This window comes from Mus musculus, chromosome 12, assembly GCF_000001635.26.
Source record: "Mus musculus strain C57BL/6J chromosome 12, GRCm38.p6 C57BL/6J".
NCBI lineage: Eukaryota > Metazoa > Chordata > Mammalia > Rodentia > Muridae > Mus > Mus musculus.
In genome coordinates this window covers 107,988,728-108,012,357 of record NC_000078.6, presented here as the reverse complement: position 1 = coordinate 108,012,357, position 23,630 = coordinate 107,988,728, and the positions used below count along the sequence as shown (strand labels likewise).

Below are 23,630 nucleotides of genomic sequence, written 5' to 3'. Positions count from 1 at the left end.
GGTGGCAGAGGCTAATTGCATGGAGCCTGGAGCTAATGCAGATGCTGTAATTTCTGTCACCTTCTAACAGCTCCGTAGGAGCTTCTGATGAATAGCGAGTGCCGTTCAGAGGCCCTGTGCATCAGTCGCATGTGTCACTGGCAGAGGTCTGGCAGGGCACCAGAGCGGTGGGGGAACACAGTGCCACCTTGCCAACTCTTTAATTAAAGGAGGAAATATGTCAGAACCTACTCGGCCACTGTCCAACCTAGCAGGCCCTTCCTAGTGTCTGTCGGTGACTACTGCTGTCAGAGCCTTGATGGCGTGCTGGAGAGACGGCTCGGTGCTTCAGGTTATCTGCTTCTCTTGAAGAGGACTCAGATTCAGTTCTCAGCACCCAAGTGGTGGCTCACAATCATCCCTAAGTCCAGTCCCAGGGGATCTGATGTCCCTTTCTGACCTTTGCAGGCTCCAGTCACGTACATGGTACGCATATATGCATGCATGCATGCATACAAGCAGGCAAAACACCCATCTGCAAAAAAAAAAATTATAAACAGATAAATCTAATTTTCAAATAAGGACTTGGATGGGGGTCAGCCATGTCCCTGAGCCTGCTCCTGGAGGGGAAGAAAGAGTGACAATCTGAACACGCTAGGGGTACAAAGTGGCTACCTGGAGAGGTCCTCCAGTCTTGGGGGGATCTCTCCAGAGTCCCCCCCCCCCCCGCCATGGCAGTTTGGGGGTCTTGCCTCTCTGCATCTCTTGCTTGGGAACAGAAACCTTCAGAGAGCAGGAGGGGCCTGGGATTGAGACAACTCAATAAAGTCACAATAAAACATCCAAAGCCTTCCATTCTCTCTCACTTCTTTAACTCAATTTATTTTTCATTTTGTGGACAGAGATTTAGTCCGGGTATTAGTTTATGATTTTTACTGAAGGAATTACTCAACACACACACATATAAAAAGGAAATATTATTTTTATCATTTATTTTGTGCCACGTATACCATAGGAGGAGCAAACAGTGAAATCACTTCAGTACTGCTGTTTTTCATTACAAAGTTATTACATATAGAAATTACTCCAAATTATCTGAAATGAATGGAAATTATGAGGTTTAAATTCCCCAGGTTACTGCAGGCATAGCTCTGGAAATTTATTTTGTCATCTTGCTGAACATAATTGCTACAACAAAATTTCTTCCATTTTACAACTGCGGTATAACTTATTTATACCGCTGTAGCAGTAATTTTACATCAATAAGTTGCATGGGAAGGAATACACAGGTGGTAATTGAAAACAATAATTTGTGCCGAGGTCCAGGTGGGATGGTTGGCTCAGAAAAAAAAAAAAAAAAAAAAAAAAAAAAGGGCTCCAGTTACTGCCGGCAACAGCCCCGAGTCACCCACCATAGCCTCGCCTCATCTCCTTAGTCAACGTGGGTGAACCATCCAAACGACTCCCACCGACGTTCTCTGGGGCTGGGGTGGTGAGTCACAATTGTGTCCTCTAGCACTGTGGCTGGTGCACTCCATTCTGAAAACGAGGGGTGGGATGGGGGTGTCACGGAGCCCCGAGGGGCACGCCCCACACCGCCTCCTTGCCAGCTCCCCGTCTTCTTCCTCTGGTTTCCAACTTGCCTCTGGGTTGGGTGCACTTAGGTACCCGGAGCTAATTAAGGTGTGTGATAGATTTCAATTGGAGTGTGAGTTCTTGCCAGAAACATTGACAATTCGATCCCCCAAGCACGGCGCACAGTGTTAAATCCACTAACGCTTTATACATTACTGTCTTCCTTCCCAGCCGGAATGTGTGGTCTGGGTACAATACCGAACCGGTCCCCAAACAGGCTCCCCAGTCTTCTGTTCTCTAATTGTTCCTGTTAAGCAGATAGGAATAATGAAGCTACGGATGCCTGTGCTGAATCCCAGCAGCTGATGAAGCTACCATCTACATCTGGGGGTCCAAATGCAGATTTTTAACAATTGGCCATAAATCTGCCCCGTTTAGGCTCCAGATCATCGGGGTGAGCTGGACACAGGCCGGAAATGGGCCCCTCTGCTCCTGTTGGTACTCCCTGTCACACTTGTGGGAGGAAGCGAGCACAAGGCGGGGGGGTGGGGGGGTGGGGGAGGGAAGGGCTTTGTTGCAAGTTCAGATGGGGAATATTATCATCACATCTATATTTTAGAAGCCATTGTTGTTTCAAAGATCCCGAAGGCTTAAGATCACAGGGAAATCTTTTTTTTTTTAAGATGCAGATTAAACTAATATCAGAATGTACAGTGCTCTGTATGTATGTATCAGTTCTCCCTTGGGGGACATTCATTGTCTTTTGTTGTGGTAAATTGTCTGCCTTGTAAATGGTACCCAAAGTGCATCTTCTAGCCAACGTACATGTTGTTTTATTTTATATTACACTTTCTTTTCTTTTCTTTTCTTTTCTTTTCTTTTCTTTTCTTTTCTTTTCTTTTTTTTAAATACAGAGTCGCATGCCGCCTAGGCTGACCTTGGACTCGTTCTGCGCCCGAGGGTAACCTGAACACCTGATATCTCTGCCTCCCCTTCCCAACAATGCATGTTTGAATCCGAAACAACCGCTAACTTCTATACACAGTGGAGATGTTGCCTCCCACCCTCAGTAGCCGTCCTGTCCAGCCTGGTTTGCAAATGGGCTTTCAGTCCCAGCCATCCCCTTAAACAGGAGGGAAGCCGTCAGCCCTAGCCTCTAGGATGCAAGCTATCTTTGTTGAATTCACTCGAAAGCATGTGTGTGGCTGTTTCTAAAACGGCAGAACAACAGATGAGCTCCCCCTTCCAGCCTTTCCAGCTCTGGAAGGCACAACTGAAGCAAGGTGTTGGCTGGCTTTTCTTTTCCTTTCTTTCTTGTGTTTTTCTTTTCTTTTTTTTTTTTTTCACCCCCTCGCACTGTTCTCATTAGCTGCGCCTTTCAGGAGGGATGCTAGCCTGACTGACTCATGCTCCTTTCTTCCCAAGGCCTCCTTCCCCCTCACTTCCCTTGTAGTACATCACTGCACAGATAGGGGTTTTCACAGCCTGGGCCTTGGGGGTGGGGGCAGCTCTCGATTGAATCAAACTTGTCTACAACTCTAAGCTTAACATCTCCTGAAACTTCCTCCTTCTCATACTGCTTAAGGATACAAACTAATTAATCCTCACAGCCTCATCAAACCCTCGTTGGGAAGGTGATCTTCACAATTGCCACCATCCCCAGCCCTCCCCAGCCCTCCCCATCTCCTGTCACCAGGCACCTCCTTGTCGCCCTGGTTCTCTGCCACAGCCCTGACAGCCAGAGCTGGAACTGAAAATTCCCTTCTGAATCCTGATGCTTTCCCAAATGAACCATCTTCACCCTTCTGAGCACACCCTGGCCTCTGCTCTCAACAGGGCAGGTTGCTCCATCACCAGATCACTGAACTCAGGCCCCAGTGTGGGTGCCATGTGCCAGCGTGTCTGAAATAGAAATGTCACCATCTTCAGGGAAATGGCCCCCTCTGCATTTTTAAGTCCCACCAGACATGCTAAGACCCAGAATAGCAGCAGGTACGTCCTGCGCATGACACACCCGTGTGGAGTTAGGTCCACCTCACTCTGACCCCTGTCTGTGAGAGGAGAGAGTGTAAGCTTGGTGAGGCTCTTTCCCAACTGTGTGATGGTTTCCCTGCCCAATTTGAATTGATGACTCAACTAAAGAATTAAAATTAGCAAGGCAAGAAAATTCCAAACTCGGTGAGAAGGCTGTAGAAATAGTTCCAGATCCCCTAATACCAAGCCATTCAGGATCACTTCTGATGACAGGGGCAGAGTTAGGAACATTCAGTGTGGGCGTGTGTCCTTTTTCAGATATAGAGGAATGGGCACGTTTTGTTTTTTGTTTTTTGCTTTTTAATATTTTAAAAGGGAAAATAAAGTACGAATCAGGATCACTGAAACTGTTTCTAAGTCTTCCAGGCTGCAGACTTAAAGAAAGCAGGCAGGCTTACCTCTGTCTCATTCCCCCAGCCCCCAAGCCTATTTCAGCCTACTTCAAGTAGTTAAATGATTCTTAAAAATCCACTATGGTCTGAAGACTAAGCTTTTCTTTTGGCGGGGGTGGGGGGGTGGGGGGGGGAGAAAGAGGAAAGAAAAGAAGAAGTAATGACTCATGTCTTAACAAAAGCCTGGATCTTAAATTTAACAAGAACAAACCGAAGAAGAGTGAGAGGCAAGTTTGGGGATCCTGTTTAGCCTTTAGTTGCCAAGGCCTAAACCCTCTGTTATCCAGCAAAGCCTTCCCTTTAACTAGGAAGTACATGTGATTCTAGATGGCGTTCGGGGCCACTTACCAGGCCTCTCCTGACCACCGAGGAGTCTGGATTTGATCCCTGAATGGTTTTAAGCAGAGCAGGAGAGATGGTTCAACCAGCAGAGGCCTTTGCAGAGAAGCCCGAGGACGTGGGTCCCTGGGGCCCTACATACAGGTGGAGGGAGAGAACGGAGTCCACAAACCACACACACATCTTAAATATGTTAATTAAATTGAAAGGATTTCAAATCACCAGGAAAGCCATCAAGATCATCTTGGGCGCCTTCTTAGTGTGTATAGGACTGGCTGGGGGCTTCTGTTCTCAAAAAGGTGTAGATGCTCCGATCAGAGCGTTCACTGAGTTTTCTGAGTCTTCACAGTCAATAAGGTTTGGAGCCTGGGGGAACAGAAGCAGCAGGCATAGCTTACTTCTGAGTTTGCCCCACACTTGTGAAAATGAGAAGATTCGCCTTCTCTTTGCACAGATTTTTTTTTTTTAAAGCACCAGAAATGAAACCAATTTGGTAAAGCTGTGTTGTTGGGACTTCAGACAGCTCCAAAGTTATCTGTCTACATTTCAGAGGGAGGATCCTTGGGAGAAGATAACAAAAACAAACGGAATGTCTGTTTTTTCCTGCAAGGACTCCAGGACTTCCCATCCCCCCCCCCCCCCGCCCCCCTCCCCGCGCTTATCTAGATCGATCCAGATTTTCGTAAAGACATAAGATAAAATATAACAGCTCAGAAGGCAAAGACAACATTACAGACTCTTCCACTGGTCCCAGTCTGTGCCTAAAGGATTGAAAATTCTTCAAGGAATTTTAAGCAAAAAGCTTGACCAAGGCTCTGCCCAGTCTGCCCTCACTTGTGCCTGTCATACGGAGCACACGCAGGGAGTTAGGACCCCAGGCAAGTTTAAAAAAAAAAAAGCACTTTGATTCGGTGAAGAGAATTTTAATTTTAATTTTTGAACAATTCCTCTGTGAAGGACGACTCCCCTATCCTTAAAGGGACGCAGGCTGTGGAGATTCACTCTGAGAAAGCAGTGTGAAGCTGGGCAAGAAAGAGCAAAGCATTGTGACATTCATATTTATTCTCTCTCATTTATTTTTATCTGATTATGGTCTGTGTCAAGAGTAGAGCACACAGTAGGCCAAACGCAGGTACAGGAGAAATGATGCTAAGGTTCTATGCAAGGGCTTCAGGCCCACGTTTGAACCTTCACTCTTTTGGGTAGCCACCTGCACACCCCCACCCCTCTGTGTGTGTGTGTGTGTGTGTGTGTGTGTGTGAATGAACTTTATTCTAAACAATGCTTCGTCGTAGGTGGGTAGATCTGTGTAAGGATTTTTTTGGATATACCTGCCTGACCCAAGGTCCTGAGCAAACGCTACTGATTTCCAGCCCAGTATGACAGAGCGCAGAGAGAGCCAGAGCTGATACCCTGGAGCCCGAGGCCTAAGTCAGGCGGGTCGAGCAAGAGGTCAAGGTCGGCAGAGAGGCAGCTATTGATCTGGTTGGGAACCGGAGACACGGAGCGCCGCAAGACTAAAGGGGGAGCTGTGAGACCAGACATTAACAGCTTTCAGCGCAAATGAAGCCGTGCCAGACGGGCAGAGGGAAAAGGAGGAGACTGGAGTGGCAGCTGGGATCGCTTGCTGCCTGCGCCCGGGCGCCTCTTGGGAGAGGAGGAGGCACAGGCAGGGCAGGGCGGCCTCTTGCTGGCGGCCGCGAGGTGGAGCGCGCGGCGGCGACAGCGACAGCTCGGGCCCTGCACCAGCCTTCAGCGCGCGCGCCTTCCCACCGTCGGGGTAGCGCGTGGTCCGGGGAGGACCTGCTGGGGTCAGTCCGGACTGCGGCCGCTGCTTCCCGCTGCCCTGTCCCCGGTCCCCCCGTGCTCTAGCAGGCAGCTGACTCCTGGACCCCTAAGCTCCCTGTTTTCCGAAAGAGCCCCTCTTCCTCCTCCCTCGACCCGGGCCCCTGGCTCGCTCCCCCGTACTCGTAGCCATCTCCCCCAGAAGGTGAGGGCCGTGTTTGAATTTCGCGCCCATGGTGGCAGGCTGCCTTGGGCAGGGCGCAGCGTCTTAAGTCCAGACTTGCCCCTGATGTGCTGTGTGTTTTTGGGCAAAGTCGTATCCTTCTCTGGCCTTCCTTCCCATCTGCGAGTCTAAGAGACAGAAGGCTAGTTGATCTTTCAAATTGATGCGGGGGTGTGCGGATAAGGGCAGTTTATGGATTTCTTGGGAAGTTTATTAAAGGGTGGGTGTGGGTTATATTATTTTCCTACTTCGGCCACTTTCCTAGAATTCTTTTTTCCAGTGAGACGGGATGGGTTGAGAGGAGACGCTTCCAGACTTTGGACCACGTGGAGGGGTGCCCATGTGTGTGTGGTAGTGGGCGGCTACACGCGGCCTGCGGAAGGAGGTGCAAGCCCTCCCCCAACCAGCATCATCTCAGCCTCGCCTCGGTCGGTAGACCCTGCAGTCCATAAGCGCTGGAAACTGCAAGCCGGGGCACATCGTACAGTGATTGTTTTGGGTGAAGTGGGAAGGGAAGAGAGATCCTTCTTTCCTTGCTCCTAGCACTACGCCTCTTCCTTGGTGCCATGGCCCCACCCATGGCTTTCAGGATGAACAAAAAGCCCAGGTGCCCCCTGAGGAGCAGGCCCCGGGAGAGGCGGCTCGCCTGGAGGCCTTGCAGCCTCGCCAATCCCTGGGCTGAAGCCGGGGCGCCGGGCCTGGGGCGGAGTGAGGGTGGTGCAGCCAGGCTCACCACAAAACTCAGCCCCAGCCAGGCCCCGACCCGCCCTGGCCGCCGGGGAAGGGAGAGGGGTCCAGCCTACTGGCGCGCCCAGCGCGGGAGGCCAGGTTATCCAGTAGACCCAGCTGGTCTCCAGGAGGAGAGCGCCGGGAGGGGGCGGTGCATTCGGGACTGCAGCCTGGCCTTGTCCCCGGGCCACGGGCAGGCCCCCACAACTCCCCTTGTCCTGGCCGGCTGGAGATCAAACGGTTGAAAAGGCGGCTCTGTCCTTCCTGGTCGGACAAGCAATTTCAAGTCCGATCCCGGGCGATGGAGGAGGGGGACGACTTCCAGGTTGCAGAGATTTCACGGAGGGAATTGGGGGGGGGGTCGCCGCTACGAGGCACCCTCCTTTCCCAGCGCTGACCACGCCCACTTCTGGGTCTGTGAGTCCCAGACTTCTCCCACGTGGAGTGCCCCCCAACCCGTCCCTCTAGCGCGTGCTTCCCAAGGAGACTAGGGTGTGGGGGCGGGGCAGTGCTTGACCCCTAGGAGTTAATGGGGCCCAGAAGGGCGAAGAACCCTTCTGGAATGGGATTCAAACAAAATGTGCCCCCCCCCACTGTGCCCCTCAGTATCATTAATTTTGTTGTTTGAGACGACCAACCCCCAACGGTTTATATGGAGACACTTTTTTGGAAGTTTCTACAAAATGCTCCCCTCTCCAAATAAGTAAAACCAACTGTAACTACTTTTCTAGAGAGTGAAGGAAAACAATTTTATCTGTCGCCTCAGTCTCCCCCAGCCCGTGGTTTCCAGCCCTCTTTCTCGAGTGGGTGGGTTTGGACTTGCTTGGACTCAGTGTACCTCAGTTACTCACACAGCACTCCGCCCCCTTTCTCAGGGAGTCCGGCTCCCGGGGGAGGAAGAGTGAGTGGGGACAAGATTTTATTTTATTTATCCCCCCCCACCCTCTTTTGCGCTACCGGTGCTCGGTGATAAGACCAGCTTACAAAAACAGTAGTTTGCACGTGTGGCCGGCCGGCCTGGGTTGCGGGTGTGCGCACTGGCGAGTGTGTGTGAGTGCGCGCGCGCGTGTCTCGGTGTGTGCTTTCTTGTTCTCTTACAGGGTACAATGTTAAAAAGCCACCGCTAGTCGCCCCCAGTGCTCCGACTCTCTGGGTCTTTTTGTCTCTAGAGCAGATTAAACGTCACGTCCGCACTTGAACTTGAATTTTATCCCATTGTACAGAGGCAGCCCCAGCCACAGAGAGACCGAGAGCTCCCGGAGAACCCGGACTCCGCCATCTTCACGTTGCAATCTATAGCTCCCGTCCACGCCCGCACCGACCCGGGCGCACTGGGCGAGCCGCCCCGCAGCCCCGCTCCCCCTGGGCCCGCGGCGCCGGGCAGCGCTGGGGAGCGCACGCGGGGACCCGCAGCCCCTCCGGCCGGCGCCAGCCTGCCAGGTGACCCGGGAAGGAGCCGCTCCCGGAGTCCCCCAGAGCCTCGGAGGGGTCAGCCTCCGAGAAAGAAAAAAAGCAGGCAGCGCGCAGAAAACCCAGAAAGAGCCGAACCAAGGCAGCTTTTCATTGCTTTTGGGTTTTTGAGGGGGCGGGGTGAGGGGGTACGAGACAAGTCCCCAAGTTTTCTTTGCCTTTTTTTTTTTTTTGGCTTTTTTGAAATTTGTTTGCATTTTTTCCTCCCCCCTCCCCTTGGGTGGAAGTGCGCGTTCCACCTACCAGACCCCGAAAGAAAAGTGTCAGAGGCCGGTGCAAAACCCGGCGTAACTTCAAGAAGACATTTACAAGTCTAAGAGGCCAAGCACTTTGAAGAAGTGTGAGAGATATTTTTCCTCCAAAAGAATATATTTTTAAAGAAACCGGCCAGCCAGCGGCGAGCAACAGCAGTTTTATAATTTATTTTAGCCTTTTCTCTATTTTAGAGCAAGCCATCTTCCTGGCTTTTTCTTCTTTCTTTTTGCAAAAACAAAAACAAAAACACAGCCCAGAAGAAAGAGCAAAATAAAGACGAAGAAGAAGAAGAGGAGGAGGAAGAGGAAGAGAGGAAGGGCAGAGGCACCAACCCGGGCGGAGGAGGAGGCGCGGCGGCGGCGGCGGCTCAGACCCCCTCCCCGGCCCGCATCTGTGCAGCTTTCCGGGCGATGCCAGAATAGATGCCGGGGCAATGTCCCGCCGCAAACAGGGCAACCCGCAGCACTTGTCCCAGAGGGAACTCATCACGCGTAAGTGTCTGCCGCACGCGCGAAGGGCCGGCGGCTGGGGCTCCGGGCGCCCGGGGCTGGGGACACCAACCCGGGAGCAGCGGCCGAGCGTGGGGTTCTGGGAAAGTTTCTCTGCAGCCGGGGGCAGCCGCCGCGGGCTCCGGGCCGGGGAGGGGGCGCGCGGGCTTGCAGGCGGCTGTGCGCGCCGAGCCCGGCCGGACGCTCGGCCCTCCAAGCGGCGTGTGTGGCGGCGGCGGCGCTGGTGGCGGGGTTTGGAGAGGAGGGGGAGGGGGCCGAGGAGTGGAGGGGGAGGGGGAGCCGGGAAAAGTTGGCGAGCGCGTGGGTCCGCGCTCGGAGGAGCGGGCGGACGGAGCCCCGAGAGCGCCCTGGACCCAGGGACCCGCAGGGGAAAGGGATGGCCGCGGGCTTCGGGTTCCCGGTCGCTGCGCCCCGCCAGGCTGGGCGCCGACCGCGCCGCTGCTAGGATTCCGAAGCCGCCGTCCCCTCCCCTCCTCTCGCTATTTGCAAAAGAATCCAGCTGCGCAGCTGTTTGCTGTGCTGGAGCACCCCCTCCTCATTTCCCCACCTCCGTCTCCTGGGACGGTCTTGTCTTCTTTCCCCCCCCAACTCAAAAAAAAAAAAAAGGTGTGGGGGGGAGGTTTTGGGTTGGTGAAAAAAAAATCCCCGCCACGAGTTAACAAAAAAGTCATGAGTGGGGAAAAAAAAGGGATGCTCTTATAACAGTAAAAATGAAGAGAAAGAAAAAGGAAGGGGAGAAAATACCTATCATCCTCTTATCCATCTTTCTATCTCTGTATCTTTCATCTTCCCATCTAAATAAACAAGGCAGGTCGCGGTGCAAATCCGCCGGATTTCAAGCAAGTGGAGGGGCTTGCAAAGTCAGGCAGCAGGGCAGACTCTCAGCAGCTTCCACCGCCCCAGCTGGGTTCATTTAGAAAAGAAAACGCCAGCGCGAGCCGCGCAGGTACACAGTTCTCCCAGAGCCAGCCGGGTACCCGCGCTGCCACCGGCGAGGTCGGCTTGCAGAGCTCTGGGAAGCCCCGGCCGCAGCCTGCGCGAGTCTCTCCCCCGCGGGTTTTTTTTTTTTTTTTGGTCGCGGTTGCTTTTTATTTATTAAATTTTTTATTGCAATAGAAATAAAATTTCCTCTGGGTGCCATCGAGACCTCAGGCAGGTTGTAATCTTGCAATCCTTCGCTCACCTCGCTGCGTTGGGGCCGGGCTCCCGGCTCTGGAGCTGGAGAAGCCTGTGAATGACGGCCGCCGCTGAGGACTGGCTGCCCTGCAGTCGAGAGCCGAATATTTATGTTATATTTTAAAGAATTTAAATAAATAAATAAATATATAAAGGGGCTCTCCCCTCCCCTCCAACCCAGCACAGGAGCCATCTGCTCGAAGCTATTGCTGTTCCCTCTCTCCTTTGTTACCGCAGACACCTTAGTAAGAATTTGTGCGTTTATTATTATTATTATTATTGTCGTTGTTGTTGTTATTATCTTGTGGGGCATATATATTAAAGTGAGGTTCTTAGGAAAGGGATGTCTCTTAAGGGGAGGAGAGAAGGGGAGTCTTATTTATTTTTTTTCAGTGTTGTAATGTCAAAGGAGACTTGCTGGTTGCATTTAAAACAAAATGTTTTGCAACCAGATTTGAGCCTGGTCTCATCAAGGTCCTTTTGACCACTTGACTTTTATTTTCTTGCTTTAGTACGCCGCAGCCACGGGTTATTTTACAGTCCCTCCCTACCTTTAGGTGAAGTGGTTGTTAAAAACCTCCACACTTCCAGACCCTAATTTGTCCGGGAGGCAGTTGGCCGCCACCCCCATCCCCTGTATAATTACCAGAATTGTATTTGAGGAGGGGAGAGAGTCGGTGGGAAGGGGGAGAAACTGGTAGCCCCCAACTCTGGAGCATTTGCCGTATTAGGGGAAAAGCAGATAGATTTGCTGTCCCTCTCTGGGCATCCCTGGGACATCCTGAACAAGCCCTGAGCAGAGGGACTGGTGGCAGCTGGGTCTGGGGGGGGGGGGTTCAGGGGTGCTTCGTGTGACATCCTTCCATGCATTGGTTCTCTGTCTCACCCTTTCTCAGAGCATCTGGGAAAAGCCAGCTGACCTGCAGGAGAGGCAGAGAAGGCAGAGAAGTGCTGGGGAGAAAAGAGGCAGTGGAGGCCAGGCTGCTGAGCAAGTCTACCTGCCTTCTGGGGACCCTGGGGACCCTGGGAGCCTGGGCATTGTTTCAGGGGGGTAAGCAAGGAGAGTGGTCCGTATGGTGTTCAGAAAAACAGCCTAGAAGGGATAAGACAGGGATGCAGGAGATACAGTGTGGCCTGGGGAATGTGACTAGCTATGAAGCAGGGGATACAGGAGGCCTGGTTGCAAAAGGACTGGCCAGCAGAGCAGGTGTTATCTCAGCCCCTACAGGCAGTCACTCCCATGTGAGATTTCAGATCTGAAGGAAACCATCTAAAACATGGCAGATCGTTTTCACTTGGGTGGCAGCCTTGGGCCTGTGGGGCAGCAGCTAAAGGCTCTTTGGAGATGATGCAACTTAGAATCACTGATGGCCTAGGAAACCAGAAAAAGCCCAGAAATGGCATCCCTGATCTTGGTGTATGTTTCCCAGGGTAGGAGAAGGGCTTCATAGCATGCTACGGTTTCAGGCAGGATGGGTAGGAAGAGGACTGAGGTAGCTAAGGGGGTGGGAGACAGCTGGAAAAGAAGATCTGGGCTTCTGGTTTGTTTCAAAATGTTTGACCCAGATGGATGCGGCTTTTCAAACAGGAGGGCAGACACAGACATTAGGAAAAACAAACACAGATCAGCCTGGGGAACGGTGCTAGGGAGGTAACGCAGGAGGCAGCCGCTGGCCAGGCAGAAGGAAGGGCCTGTACCAGCCATGCCAGGCAGGGTCAGGCAGAAGGAAATGCAGTCTGAGGTCCGTGGAAAAGCTCAAAGGTTTTTCTGAGGGAAACGTGGAGGTAAAATGGAGTGGCCAATTATACAGGCCCTTAATGAAGCCAACTTTTCAATAACCCACCAACAGGTTCCCGAGGAAGAATAGCAATTTTCTGTATGCACTCGTGATCCTGCACAGCAGCCAGAGACCCAAGATTTGCCGCAGAGTGAGGCTGGTTGTAGCCATTCAATGCCTCTTCAGGTTGGGTTTTGTGGTTGTTGTATGTTTTAAAGGCGGCTACGTTGACAATTGTCTGAACCTCAGGATACAGTATACCTATAATGGTCCACTTATCGTACTAAACTGCGTCTCTGATAAATTTATAGGACATGGGCCCTCTTTCTTTCTTTCTTTCTCTTTTTCTTTTTCTTTCTCTTTTTCTTCTTCTCTTTCTCTTTTTCATAGTCGGGTAGGGGCAGTGAAGTTTGTCTGCCCTTTGCACAGAAGGGAACCCCGTGTCGTTTGAAGTGTGGTATGTCAGCAGCTCGGATTCCACGGGAGAATAAAAACATGTTCTTCAAAGGTGTCATGCCAGGTTAATTTTATTCATTTGTAATTCGCACCCCAGTGAAGACAACCACGAGCACACTTTAACAGCCCCCATATTTTCAGAGGAGATTTTTTTTCTCTTATTCAAAGATTTTTGTATATCTGCTTGTTTCTTGTTTGGAGGGGGAAGCCTGCTATCTGCATGAGCCCTGGCTTTGGCAAATTTTATCTAGTCTTCAGGGTGTTTCATAACAGAAAAATAGAGTCAACTGTTCAGTCTTGGGGTTCAGTCCTGGGAGCTGGCCCGAGAGACTTGGAAAGATTAGGATTCGATGGTTAGATGCACCCTTCAGCTTAACTCCAAAGGACCCAGCAGCTCTTCCTTGGCCAGAGGAAAGATCAGCATTCGATGATGCATTTGACAGTAATTTCAGGTGAAATGGATCCATGTAAAACAGTCTACTTACGGACTCCAGTTTCCTACAGCAGCAAGGAGGTTTTGAACGCCTAATCACACTTGATTCCTGATCGATCCTCCTCACCTTTATCCATCCATTTTGCACTCTCTGTCGCTTGCTGTGATAAAATACTTTCCAAAGTAAACTTTCAGTACCATTTGCTTTTGGTTAAGGGTAAAAATGCCTGATGCTCCAAGCCGCGCCTAGCGCTTCTCGTCAGCTAGGGGGCGCTCGCTGCCCGTGTCATGGCTGCGGTGCCTTGGCCGCTGTGCCTGGGAACCCGCGTCCATCAGCACATCCGGCTGCGGCGGCTGCAACAGCAGCGGCTGCAGTTTGTGTCGCTGCAAAAATGTCTTAAGCGTGAAGTTGTAATATTGATTTTCCTGCAGAGATTTGTGCAGGACAAAATGAGAATATAAGTTTGAGAAATCTATTTTCAAGCCATTGGCATCGATTTGTAAACCCCTCCTTACCTGGCAGGTGGGGAGGCGGTTTTTTCTTTTCCTCCAATTTCCTTTTCTTTTTAAACAATTAAAATTGTTATTCCTGAATGAGTGTTTTTCTCCCCCTTGGTCTGTCCATGGTCTTGACATTCTAAACATTTTGTTTTGTTGCTTAAGCATTCACAGTCCACCTAGGGAGTCTGGGAAGAGCTGTCATCATTTTAGGGGTGGCCCATCTTAGTGTTCCCCGGGGGTGGGGTGGGGGACCACTGTGAATTGTTGCTGAAGGGGTCGTGGACCCAAGACAACCTGATAGATGGTGATCCTTTCGGCTCCGATTTGATAACAGCCCTCAATCCCATCTTCTCCACCGCGAGTCCACGGAACTAAGGGTGCAAGCACCCTTTCCCTAACGATATAGCATAATTCAAACAGTGCGGGTGATTTTGTTTGCAAGCAGTGTGTGCTTGCTGGGGCCAGTGCGCCTTGCACCTCAGAGAGTTCCCTTCATAGATGGATGTCACGATGCTCCACCGCTCCCCCAAACATGTGATTTAGTGCCGGGGGATATGTATGTGTTGATGGTGGGGTTTCTAGATCTACGATGTCTTAGCTTTAGAGTTTGTGAGATGCACAGACAGCGCAGTGAACTGGAGTCGTCTGCGCGAGTTCAGTGGATAAGCTGAAGAGCTTGCCCTGACACAGGAAAGTGCTTTATTCTAACCTGAAAGAGAAATAAATTAGGTCAGACAAAAGCCTTAGCTGTCATCGGCTGGAGGAAGAGGGCCAGCCATTTATCTGATGGTGTCTCTACTTCATTTAATGTTTGCGTCTGGCCAGTTGTAAGCATACCGTGGAGGCAAACACAGGGTAACTATGAGGAATATAGGACCTCGCAATCTTGGGTCTGGGCAACGGTTTGTAGCCTACAGAGAACTGTTTTTTGTTTGTTTGTTTGTTTGCTTGCTTTGTTTTGCTTGCTTGTTTTTAATTCAGTTTATGGGAAGCCCCAATCATTTGCCTTGGAATTTGGGGTCCTTCCCATACTGTGATTACACACCAACACAGACATTCAATTCGTTAAAAAAAAAATTATCAGGGGTGATAGGACAGCCGGCAGCTAGACGTTTTCCTTTGAGAGCCTCTTTTTTCATGAAGGAAGGACTCTTTGGCTGCCTGGTTGGGCCTTTCTTTTAGCTTAAACTCTCCAAGGATTTTGGTCCCCAAGTTAATGCTGATGTCACATCTGGGGAGGAGAGGTGAAAAATGAACTCTTTTTTTGGGGGGGGGTGGGGGCTGTACCCTGCACCACATGATCATGGTCAAGGTATTGATGCTGGCAGAGCATCCTGCCCTGAAGACTTCATTAACTGTAGGTATACTTGATCCTGCTTAGTCTGAAAGGAGACAGAGAAGAAAGCTGAGGACGGTTGTCCTGTGTCATACAGCTGCTAATACCATGGCTCATGTGATCCTGCCTGGGGAGGGGGTTGTCAGGGGGGCAGATTCCTTGGATCTCACAAATCTCCCATCCTGGGGAGCTACATGCAGACCTGTGAGATTTGCCCACATTCTGTTCCCCAGGCCTCTAGTTTGTGGACTCCAAGTGCTTGGTTTTCCCGGGATGTGCTGAAAAAAAAAATGGCTGGAAGCAGGCTGTCAGCTGGGCATAGCTCTGTGCCCTCCCTCATCAGGAGCTAGGGAGAGAGGGGGAACACAGCAGCCTCTTGGTTCCTGTCAGAATGGTGCTAGATTGTGAGCAGAGCTGTGTTCCGGGGACTCTGGATGGTGTTTTGACATATGCAAGTCTTTTGTGTAGTTGCTGATATTCTAGAATTTTGTTCTCTCTCTCTCTTTCTCTCTCTCTCTCTCCCTCTCTTTCATTCTTCGTGGCAGCTGATAATTTGCTTGGGTGTGGAATTAGCCAGCTCGAACTATTTACTGCAATGCAATGCCAGACCACACAAAATTAAGTAACTTCAAAGTAAAAAAAAAAAGAGGGTAAAAAAAAATCCTCTGTTTTGCTGTAACTTTTTACGACCTTGTTCTAGTGAACTGCTAAACTACAAATACATTTGTGATCCACGCTAAGAGGCCTTGTAGAACAGCATGCTGAGGGACTTAAGAAAGCAAGTGCCAATATTACTTCCATTAAGAAGTACTCAGACAGGGGCACTGCTGCAAACGAAAGAAGACCAAGTTGGAGTCATGTTTAAATTTCTACCCTGGAGAGAGGAGGTGTGGGAAGGAGCCATTGCCCTTGTAGGCTTCTTGCTGTCTGAGTATCTGGATCCCCGTAGAGACAACCTATCTCCGCTGTACCCACGGAAATCCTCCCCCTGTATCTTTGAAAACCCAAAATGTTAAACAAAACAAATGCTCTCATTTGGCCACAGAGAACGCTCTTATATCAAATCATTGCCAGCCCTGTTGTGGCTCTGAAGATGGAAGGCACTTGCAGTGTCATGGGCAAATGTGTTTAAAAGGTGTTCTACCGTTGATGGTTTTTTTTTTTTTTTTAATCCTCCCTTCCTTATTTTCAAAAGGCAGCTGTTTTATTTATCAAAGCCGATTGATTCATTGATTCATTCTCATTTGTCCCGGGCGTAGGTTTTCATTTTAACTTTTTGGTATGGTGAGGGTCTATGAGAATGCCTGAGTGTAAATTACCTTATTCCTTCTTTAGTCTCTTCTTAGTTTTGAGGGGATCTAGCCTCCTGAACCGTGTTTGTGTGCAGTGGGAGGGAGGGGCTTGGACTAATCCTGTAGAGCATTTTAGAAGATGTTTAGAGGCTGTTCTTAATCAGTCTGACTTTCCCCCAAGGTGAGGCTGTTATAGGGCAGTCTGTGCGGACAGGGGTCCCCTGTCTGCTGTCCCCATCACAGGATTTCCCTACCTAGAGTCAATCAACCAAGGCTGTATAAGTGAGGATACTCCTGTAGCCAGGACGTCTTCAAGGCTCAGAAACTCCCTACCTCCAGGCTGACTAGGTTCTATCATGCCCCACATTGGTCATGTCAGCCCCAATCCTGGTCAGTTTCCCAGAGGAGAAACCCACTCTGTCCTCACGTCCCGACCTGACTGATTTCTCTCCGTCTTTATTCCACTTGTCAGAAATGGGGAAGGTTTCAGGTTGGGTGTGGTGGCGCACGCCTTTAATCCTAGCACTCAGGAGGCAGAGGCACGTGGATCTCTGAGTTCGAGGCCACCCTGGTCTACAGGGCTAGCTCCAGGATAGCCAGGGCTACATAGAGAGACCCTGTCTTGACAAACAAACAAATGGACGAACAAACAAAAAAATGTAAAAATTTCAATTTGAGTAGTGTGTACACATAAAGCAGGCAGGGTGGCAGCCTGGAGTGTGTGTGTGTGTGTGTGTGTGTGTGTGTGTGTGTGTGTCCCTATTCCTCCAGGGAGGTGGCTTCTGGAGGGTCTTAGGGGAATGCAGGGAAGTGACACCTGGGACTTGCAGGACTTCTAAACCCTCTGAGCGAGCTGATGGCCTGTGCAGATGTGGTGGGTTAGAATGTATAGGTCTTGTACTGGACCTTGTTATTTAGGTCCTTGGAGGACCCTGCTGGGGACCTAACCCTTTGTGGCCCCAAAGGGACAATCCTCTCAGCATGCGCCTCATTCTGGCTTCCATCTCCTCTCTGGGCACTTCATTATCCCCTCAGGTGGAGAACTTCATAAAACCTCTCTTCGTCGTCGTCCTAGCGCCTTGCGTCATCCAGCCGTAGATCATTTTTTTTCCCCAAGAACTGACTCTTGCTTTCTCCCAGTCAGCCCTCCCCCAGCCCCCATGGCGATTATTTTCCCTTGGATCTAATAAATTAAAAATTGATGGGAGCTCAGAAAGTGTGCTCTGCCGGGTGCCGTGTAGGTGGTGTTACTGTTGCTGTGTCTCTTGGTGTCTTGGCCCCTCCTGAGTGTCCACCCAGAATAGAACAAGAGGCTCCCTATGCATGGGCTAGCTGGCCAAGTCTCTAGCTTCCTGGGTAGCCGGCATAAAGTCTCCAGTCAGAGGAGGCAGAGCTCGGTGGATGCTGAACATTTCTTGTAAACATGCATGCACATTGTGATGGGGGCTGTGACGCTGGCAGCACACTGTTTTAGCAACCTGTCCCTCACCCCCAATCCTTCCTTACTGTCTCCTCCTACCTTATTGAAACAGTACTAACCGTGAGTTAGCTATTAAGAATAGAGATTTGGAATTGACCAGAGGCAAAGGGGAGACAGGAGTCCATGATGTACCATGTCTGCAGCAATGTGTGTGTGTGTGGTGTCTGTTTGTGTGTCTGTGTCTATATATGTGTGTATGTCTGCAGCAATGTGAGTGTAGGAGTGTGTGTGGTGTGTGCCTGCAGCCATGTGCGTGCAGGACTTGTGTGTGTGTGTGTGTGTGTAGCAGTGCACACACCCCATGGCCTGAGGACAGCTCATCTTTTGGCTGGAATTCCCTGAGGGGCAGGTGCAAGATAGTTGTTGATGGACCAGGGCAGGCAGGGTCCTAGGATCTGTGTGACAGAGGGACTTTCAGGCTAGGTAATGCCCTCTGATGGAGGTTTGGTGGCTGCTTGGCTGAGCCAGTGTGAACAGCTCCTCTCCATTTCTGTCTTCTGTCCCAAATTCCTTCCCAGCGGAGCTGAGACTGGGGAAGTTTGCCTTAGGATCAAGGGATCCTCTTCCACTTAACAGTGATGCCTATTATTATTTGTGAAGCCTGATTTCATTGCCTCTAAATGCGTTTAACCAGCTGGGAGGAGGCCCAGCCTTGTAAATAAAATGTGGTTTTGTTGTAAAAGAAAATCTAACTCTTCTCTCTCTCTCTCTCTCCCTCTCTCTGTATTTGTGTGTATGTATGTATATATATTTGCTCACGTGCCTTAAATTTAATATTTGAAAACCCTCTCCAATCCTGTGGTCTCTTACATTTGAGCAAGTTGCCGGCTGCATCCGTCCATTCATTTTCCTCCTAATGAGTCAAACATCTTAGCAACTGCTGCCCCTGTTCTGATCGAGGTGTGTTGAGGGTAGTCATGGTTTGCAGGCTGCCTGACGCTTGGAGCTTTTCAGGAAAGCACGTATCTTTTCAGGGGAACGCTTTTCGGCCTTACTTGTTAAGGCTGAATTTACAGGATGAGGTTGAGGGAGGGGGCCAGTATCTAGAGTTTGAGCTTGGAATGGCTGCATTCATCTGTCTCTTCTCTCTGTGTGCGTTTGGGACTTTCTGCCTGTGTAAGCAGTGGCTGGATCCTCCGAGGTTGATTCGGAGCTGGGAGATGCAAGTGTCTGGGCCAGACGTACATCTTCAGTTCAGGGCAGGCAAGCAGGGTTCCCAGAGGGACAGACTCCTTGTACTCAGGTCTTGGCCAACAGGCTCTGTCCCTTTTCTTTCTTCCATTATTGGTACAGTTCTTAGAAGGGACACACAGACACACAGACACACACACACACATGCACACACATTACATGCCCAGCCCATATCCGCCTGCCAGCGGAAATGAAACCACAGCCTTTGGTGTGTCTCTGAGAGCCTCTCCCTGAGCTGCCAGGCCCAGTCAGCTGCCTGGTCCATCTACTCTAACACAGAAGTTGGGGTTCAGTGGGACTCTGCTGCCCGAGTGAAGGTGGGGAGGGGGGCGTTGACCTTGCCACCTTCTTCAGGAGAGAATCATTAGCAACAGGGACCCACACATGGCCTGGGGGCGGGGAGAGGAAAGCCCATGCTTGACATTGGCAGGGCCAGCCTGATGTCACAGGCAAGCGTTTTGCTTTTAACATGGGAAGAGGGAGGGGAGGTAGTTTTTACGTTTCTCCTGATTTCTTTTCCTCCTAACTCCTTTAGTAGTGGAAGCCCAGATCTACGTTCTGAGCTAAGCGTGAGCTGGCACAGCTTGTCTGTCTGTCTGTCTGTCTGTCTGTGTGCCTGCCTGCCTGGAGGGCTTTGGGTACTCCAGTTGGCTTGCCTCTAAAGGGAACCCCAGCACTGCAGTGTTATAAACAGTATTGGAGACCTTCAAACCCAATTACTGGGGCTCCCAGGGCTTACTGCAGGAGGGTAGTGAAAAGACAGACCGACAGAGAGAAGATAGACAGACAGACAGACAGATACATAACCAGATATTACAGAGGAAAGAATGCTGGTTTGGAGTGAGTCCTGGTCAGAGGAGGAGTGGAGCTGGAAGGATACTGTGGACAGTCATATATGGCCTTTACTGATCTTTATACTGGTCTGTGTTTCTTTGGAGTTACAACATGGATTTGAAGTTTTGTGGCCTGAAACCTCCTCACAGGGAGGAGGATGGAGCTCATACTATGAGAACTGTCCAGGTGGGTAGGCGTGACTGAAAAGGCCAAAAATAATGATATTATTAATAATAATGATATAATAATATCAATAATATCAATAATATTAGTAGTAAGGAAGGCAGACTCAATTAACAGGCGAAATGGAGCCCTTTGCTGTGGAAAGAGAGCTACACTGGCTGGAGATGTGGGTTTATTATTTTTATCAAAGGCTGTAAGGAGCAGAGGCCTTGCCAGGCCTGCTCGAGGCGGGCAGTGGATCCCTCCCAGGGATAGCACCCCTCCCTGCTTAGTTTGAATTCTCAATTTCAATTTCAGTTTGCCCCCCGCCCATCCCCATTTTGTTTTGCTTCTCAGTTTATTTCCTTTGTCCCTTTTTGTTTCTTTTCTGACCAAACAATATTTTGACACCCTTCTCCTATGTCTCAGTCGGTGTTCTTCCTTTCCTGTGTGCCGGGCGGGCACAATGCATCTGTATATTTCTGGAGGACTCTTTGCGCAGTCCTCTCCTTTGGCTCTGAAATTATGTATATGTAATTGGTAATTAAAGGTGCAAGCTTTTCAATATAAACAGTATTGCTCAATGTTAGATTATTAAAGGGAGAGGAGGCACCGAATAATTACCTTTTCCGTCCTGACAAGCGGTTTACGGGAAATCCAGTCTCTCCCTCGAACCTTCAGCTTGAAGGTTGTGATTACATTTTAACCATGGCAGGGTGGCTTTTCATAAGATAAATCGGTAAATTAATTACGTAGCATTGTCTTCGAGCTCCTTTTAAAGTAAACTCCGATTTCTTTTTTCAAGTGTAATTAATGGTTTCTGGGCGGCGTGGCGAGGATGGCACCGTTACCTGTCTTTTTTTTTTTTTTTTTCCTTTTTTCTCTTTCCCCTCGGTTGTTGTTATTAATGATCTACAGACAACAGACTTAGGATTTACACACACGCCGGGTGTTTCTGAACTGCCATGTTTTCCGGTGCGTGTCTTCTACGTTTAATTCACAGAGGGCCCTGCCTGCCTCCCCGGTAACCACGGGCAGAGAGAGACTCAGGCTGTGAATCCCATTGGTGGTACCTGCCCTTCTCCCTGCACGGCTCCAGCTGCCCTTTCTTTCTACATCACCTGCCTCAGGTTCTACACCCGGTGTTGCACACACACTAGACCCCCCCCTCCCCAGCAAGCTTATATTCAGAAAACATAGAACAGTGACTCACATGTAGCATTGGAGATGCCACAGGCAAATTTGCTTCAGTTTTCCACGTTGGCTCTGGCTCCTTAACAACCCCACTGCCACGGAATGTCTCTTCCTCTTTCCCACCCTCTTCAGTTCCTCTGTGCCAATCACTATCCATTCCTAATTGCTGAACAGCTTACAATTTATCTCCCTCCTCAGTGGCAGACCTGTGGCTGTCCCCAGCTCCCATGAAGACCTGGCCACTCGTCTTCAAGGCTGACACCGAAGAATCCTAGCCAGAGTCGCCCAGACCCTGAGGGGAAGACAGAGCCCCCTTGCCCACTTCCTTTGATTTATTGTGGCACTTTGCTGCTGAGCCTTCTAAGGATCCCTTGAGGGAGTGGCTGATGTTTGAAGCATTTATTAGCTTCAAAAATATTTAGGTCCTGTGCCCCTTCCAGAAAAATAACATAAACAACAAGGGGGAAGTGGAGTGACTGCTGAAGAAATTTAAAAACATCCAGCCCATTGAAAAGTGTGGTTTGAGAGCTGCCAAGAAGTGATTTTTGCAGTCTGAAGAGGCTGTTTTCTTTCTCGGAGTGAAAAGAAAACCGACCGACAGAAAGGCTGAGGTGGGGAGTTGATGAGCAGTGAGACTTTTACGAGGGTCTGGAGGTCTGAGCAGGAGCGCAGGGTCGGGGGTGGGGAGGGGGCGGGAGGGGGCGGGAGGGGAAGCCAGGGCTGCCTTTTCGGCTTGCTTTTCCCTTCCGAGTCCCCGAGCACCTGCGCTTCTTCCTCTGGGCAGGACTGGCTTTCCAGTGCCTGTCTGGGTTTCTGTTTTCCAGTTTGGTGCCTGGCCAGGACTCAGGTAGAAGAATGTGAGTAGGAAGCTCATGAATAGGGAAGCCCTGAACGTGAATGAAAGCTATGGGGAGAAGGCTCGTCTCCAGCTGGAGCCAGGGCTTGGGACACAGTGTTACCTGTTACCTTCCTAGTCCCCAGCCAAGCCGCCCATTGGAATAATGTGGGGCCGGGGGTTGGAGGCAGCTTAAGGAAGGCTGAGGTTTGACTTCCCAAATCATTGATCCAGAGCCAGAACCTCCCTGAGTGACACTCACATACCCAGAAGTGCGAGAGAGTTGTCCCCCAGCTGATGGTGTTGTGGGCAGGCAGGGTGTGCGTGTGTCATGCGTGTGTGTGCACATGTGTGCAGGGCATGCTCTAGGGAGCCCAAATCAGTGCTGTTGTGCTGACCTCGGGGCTATGATGGTGAACTCCGGTCCCTGGGGGGATGTGGGGAGCCACAGAGGCTGGCAGTCGAGGGGCTCGTCTCTCAGTGGGAAAGGGTGGAAGGAACCAGTCTGTGATGACCTAAGCCCATCTCTTGTCTTCTCTGCCCCTTCCCTGTCTCCTTTCTGTCTCCAGCAGAGGCTGACCATGTGGAGGCTACCATCCTCGAGGAAGACGAGGGTCTGGAGATAGAGGAGCCTAGCAGCCTGGGGCTGATGGTGGGAGGCCCCGACCCTGATCTACTCACCTGTGGCCAGTGTCAGATGAACTTCCCGCTGGGGGACATCCTGGTTTTTATAGAGCACAAGAAGAAACAGTGTGGAGGCCTGGGCCCCTGCTACGACAAGGTCCTGGACAAGAGCAGTCCACCTCCCTCCTCTCGCTCTGAGCTCAGGAGAGTATCTGAGCCAGTGGAGATCGGGATCCAGGTCACCCCTGATGAAGATGACCACCTACTGTCACCCACGAAAGGCATCTGTCCCAAGCAGGAGAACATTGCAGGTATGACGTTTGCTTACCTGGTGGCTGCTGAAGCTGCCTCCCTAGCTGCTCCAACTCCCTGACTTTTAAGCACTGATTCTCAGGAGGTCCAGGGCTTTTCAAAATGGCCTCTGGGTCACCATCTGGGGCTTCCCTTTTCTGAGGGCCCACCTTCCAGGTGACTCTCCGGGGAAGACAAGGTGAAGAAGACCTGACTGTTGTGTGTTGGCTACTTTGCTTTTGGTGAGAAAATGCTGACTTGTGCTTAATCCAGAAGTGGCCTGGAGCACGAGATGGAATTTTGGAGGTTGGCTTGGCCCTCTCTTCGTTGGTGATATTGGCTCAGCCCCTGGCTTTGGAGCCAGGCTCGGTTTGGACTCTGTCATTTCCAACCTGGAAACGGTGGCTTCCTCATCTCTAAGATGGAGTCCAGAAGGACCCACCCCCACCCCCTTTGTGTCGATTGTTGAAGAACGCAGGTGATTCTGAGTGTGGTAGTACCTGCTAGGCCCTTATGCATGGCACTTGTCTACACTCTTCTCTTCGGACTCAGTTTCCCCTGTTGTGAAAAAAAGGGGGTAGGCCCTCTTTTCATGAGCCTGCTTCCCATTTTGCCTGACCCTCAGGTTTTGGGAATCTGTCTGATTTCGACTTCATCTTGCCTTTTGACTTTGGGCTGGATATCTTGAGAATTAGAGCCCTATTTTCCTCTTTTGTGAACGGGGAATGAATAATCCTAGCAGGCCTTGTGTGATGAT

General features: G+C 50.5%; 1 protein-coding gene across 13 annotated transcripts in view; it reads left to right on the top strand.

Annotated features, from left to right (window-relative positions):
* The first annotated feature begins 8,212 nt into the window (after window positions 1-8,212).
* The window catches only part of Bcl11b (B cell leukemia/lymphoma 11B), a 93,743-nt gene continuing 78,325 nt past the window's right edge, over window positions 8,213-23,630 (top strand). For 2 of the 13 annotated variants that reach the window (NM_021399.2, NM_001079883.1), the window contains exons 1-2: window positions 8,944-9,272; window positions 22,528-22,893. In NM_021399.2, coding sequence (NP_067374.2) covers window positions 9,215-9,272; window positions 22,528-22,893 — 424 coding nt within the window. In that variant the 5' untranslated portion in view covers window positions 8,944-9,214. Of the gene's footprint in view, window positions 9,273-10,420; window positions 10,722-19,348; window positions 19,954-21,884; window positions 21,981-22,527; window positions 22,894-23,630 lie in introns of those variants that run through there. The other 11 variants (XM_006516110.4, XM_011244152.3, XM_006516111.4 and 8 more) reach the window with 10 other exon arrangements.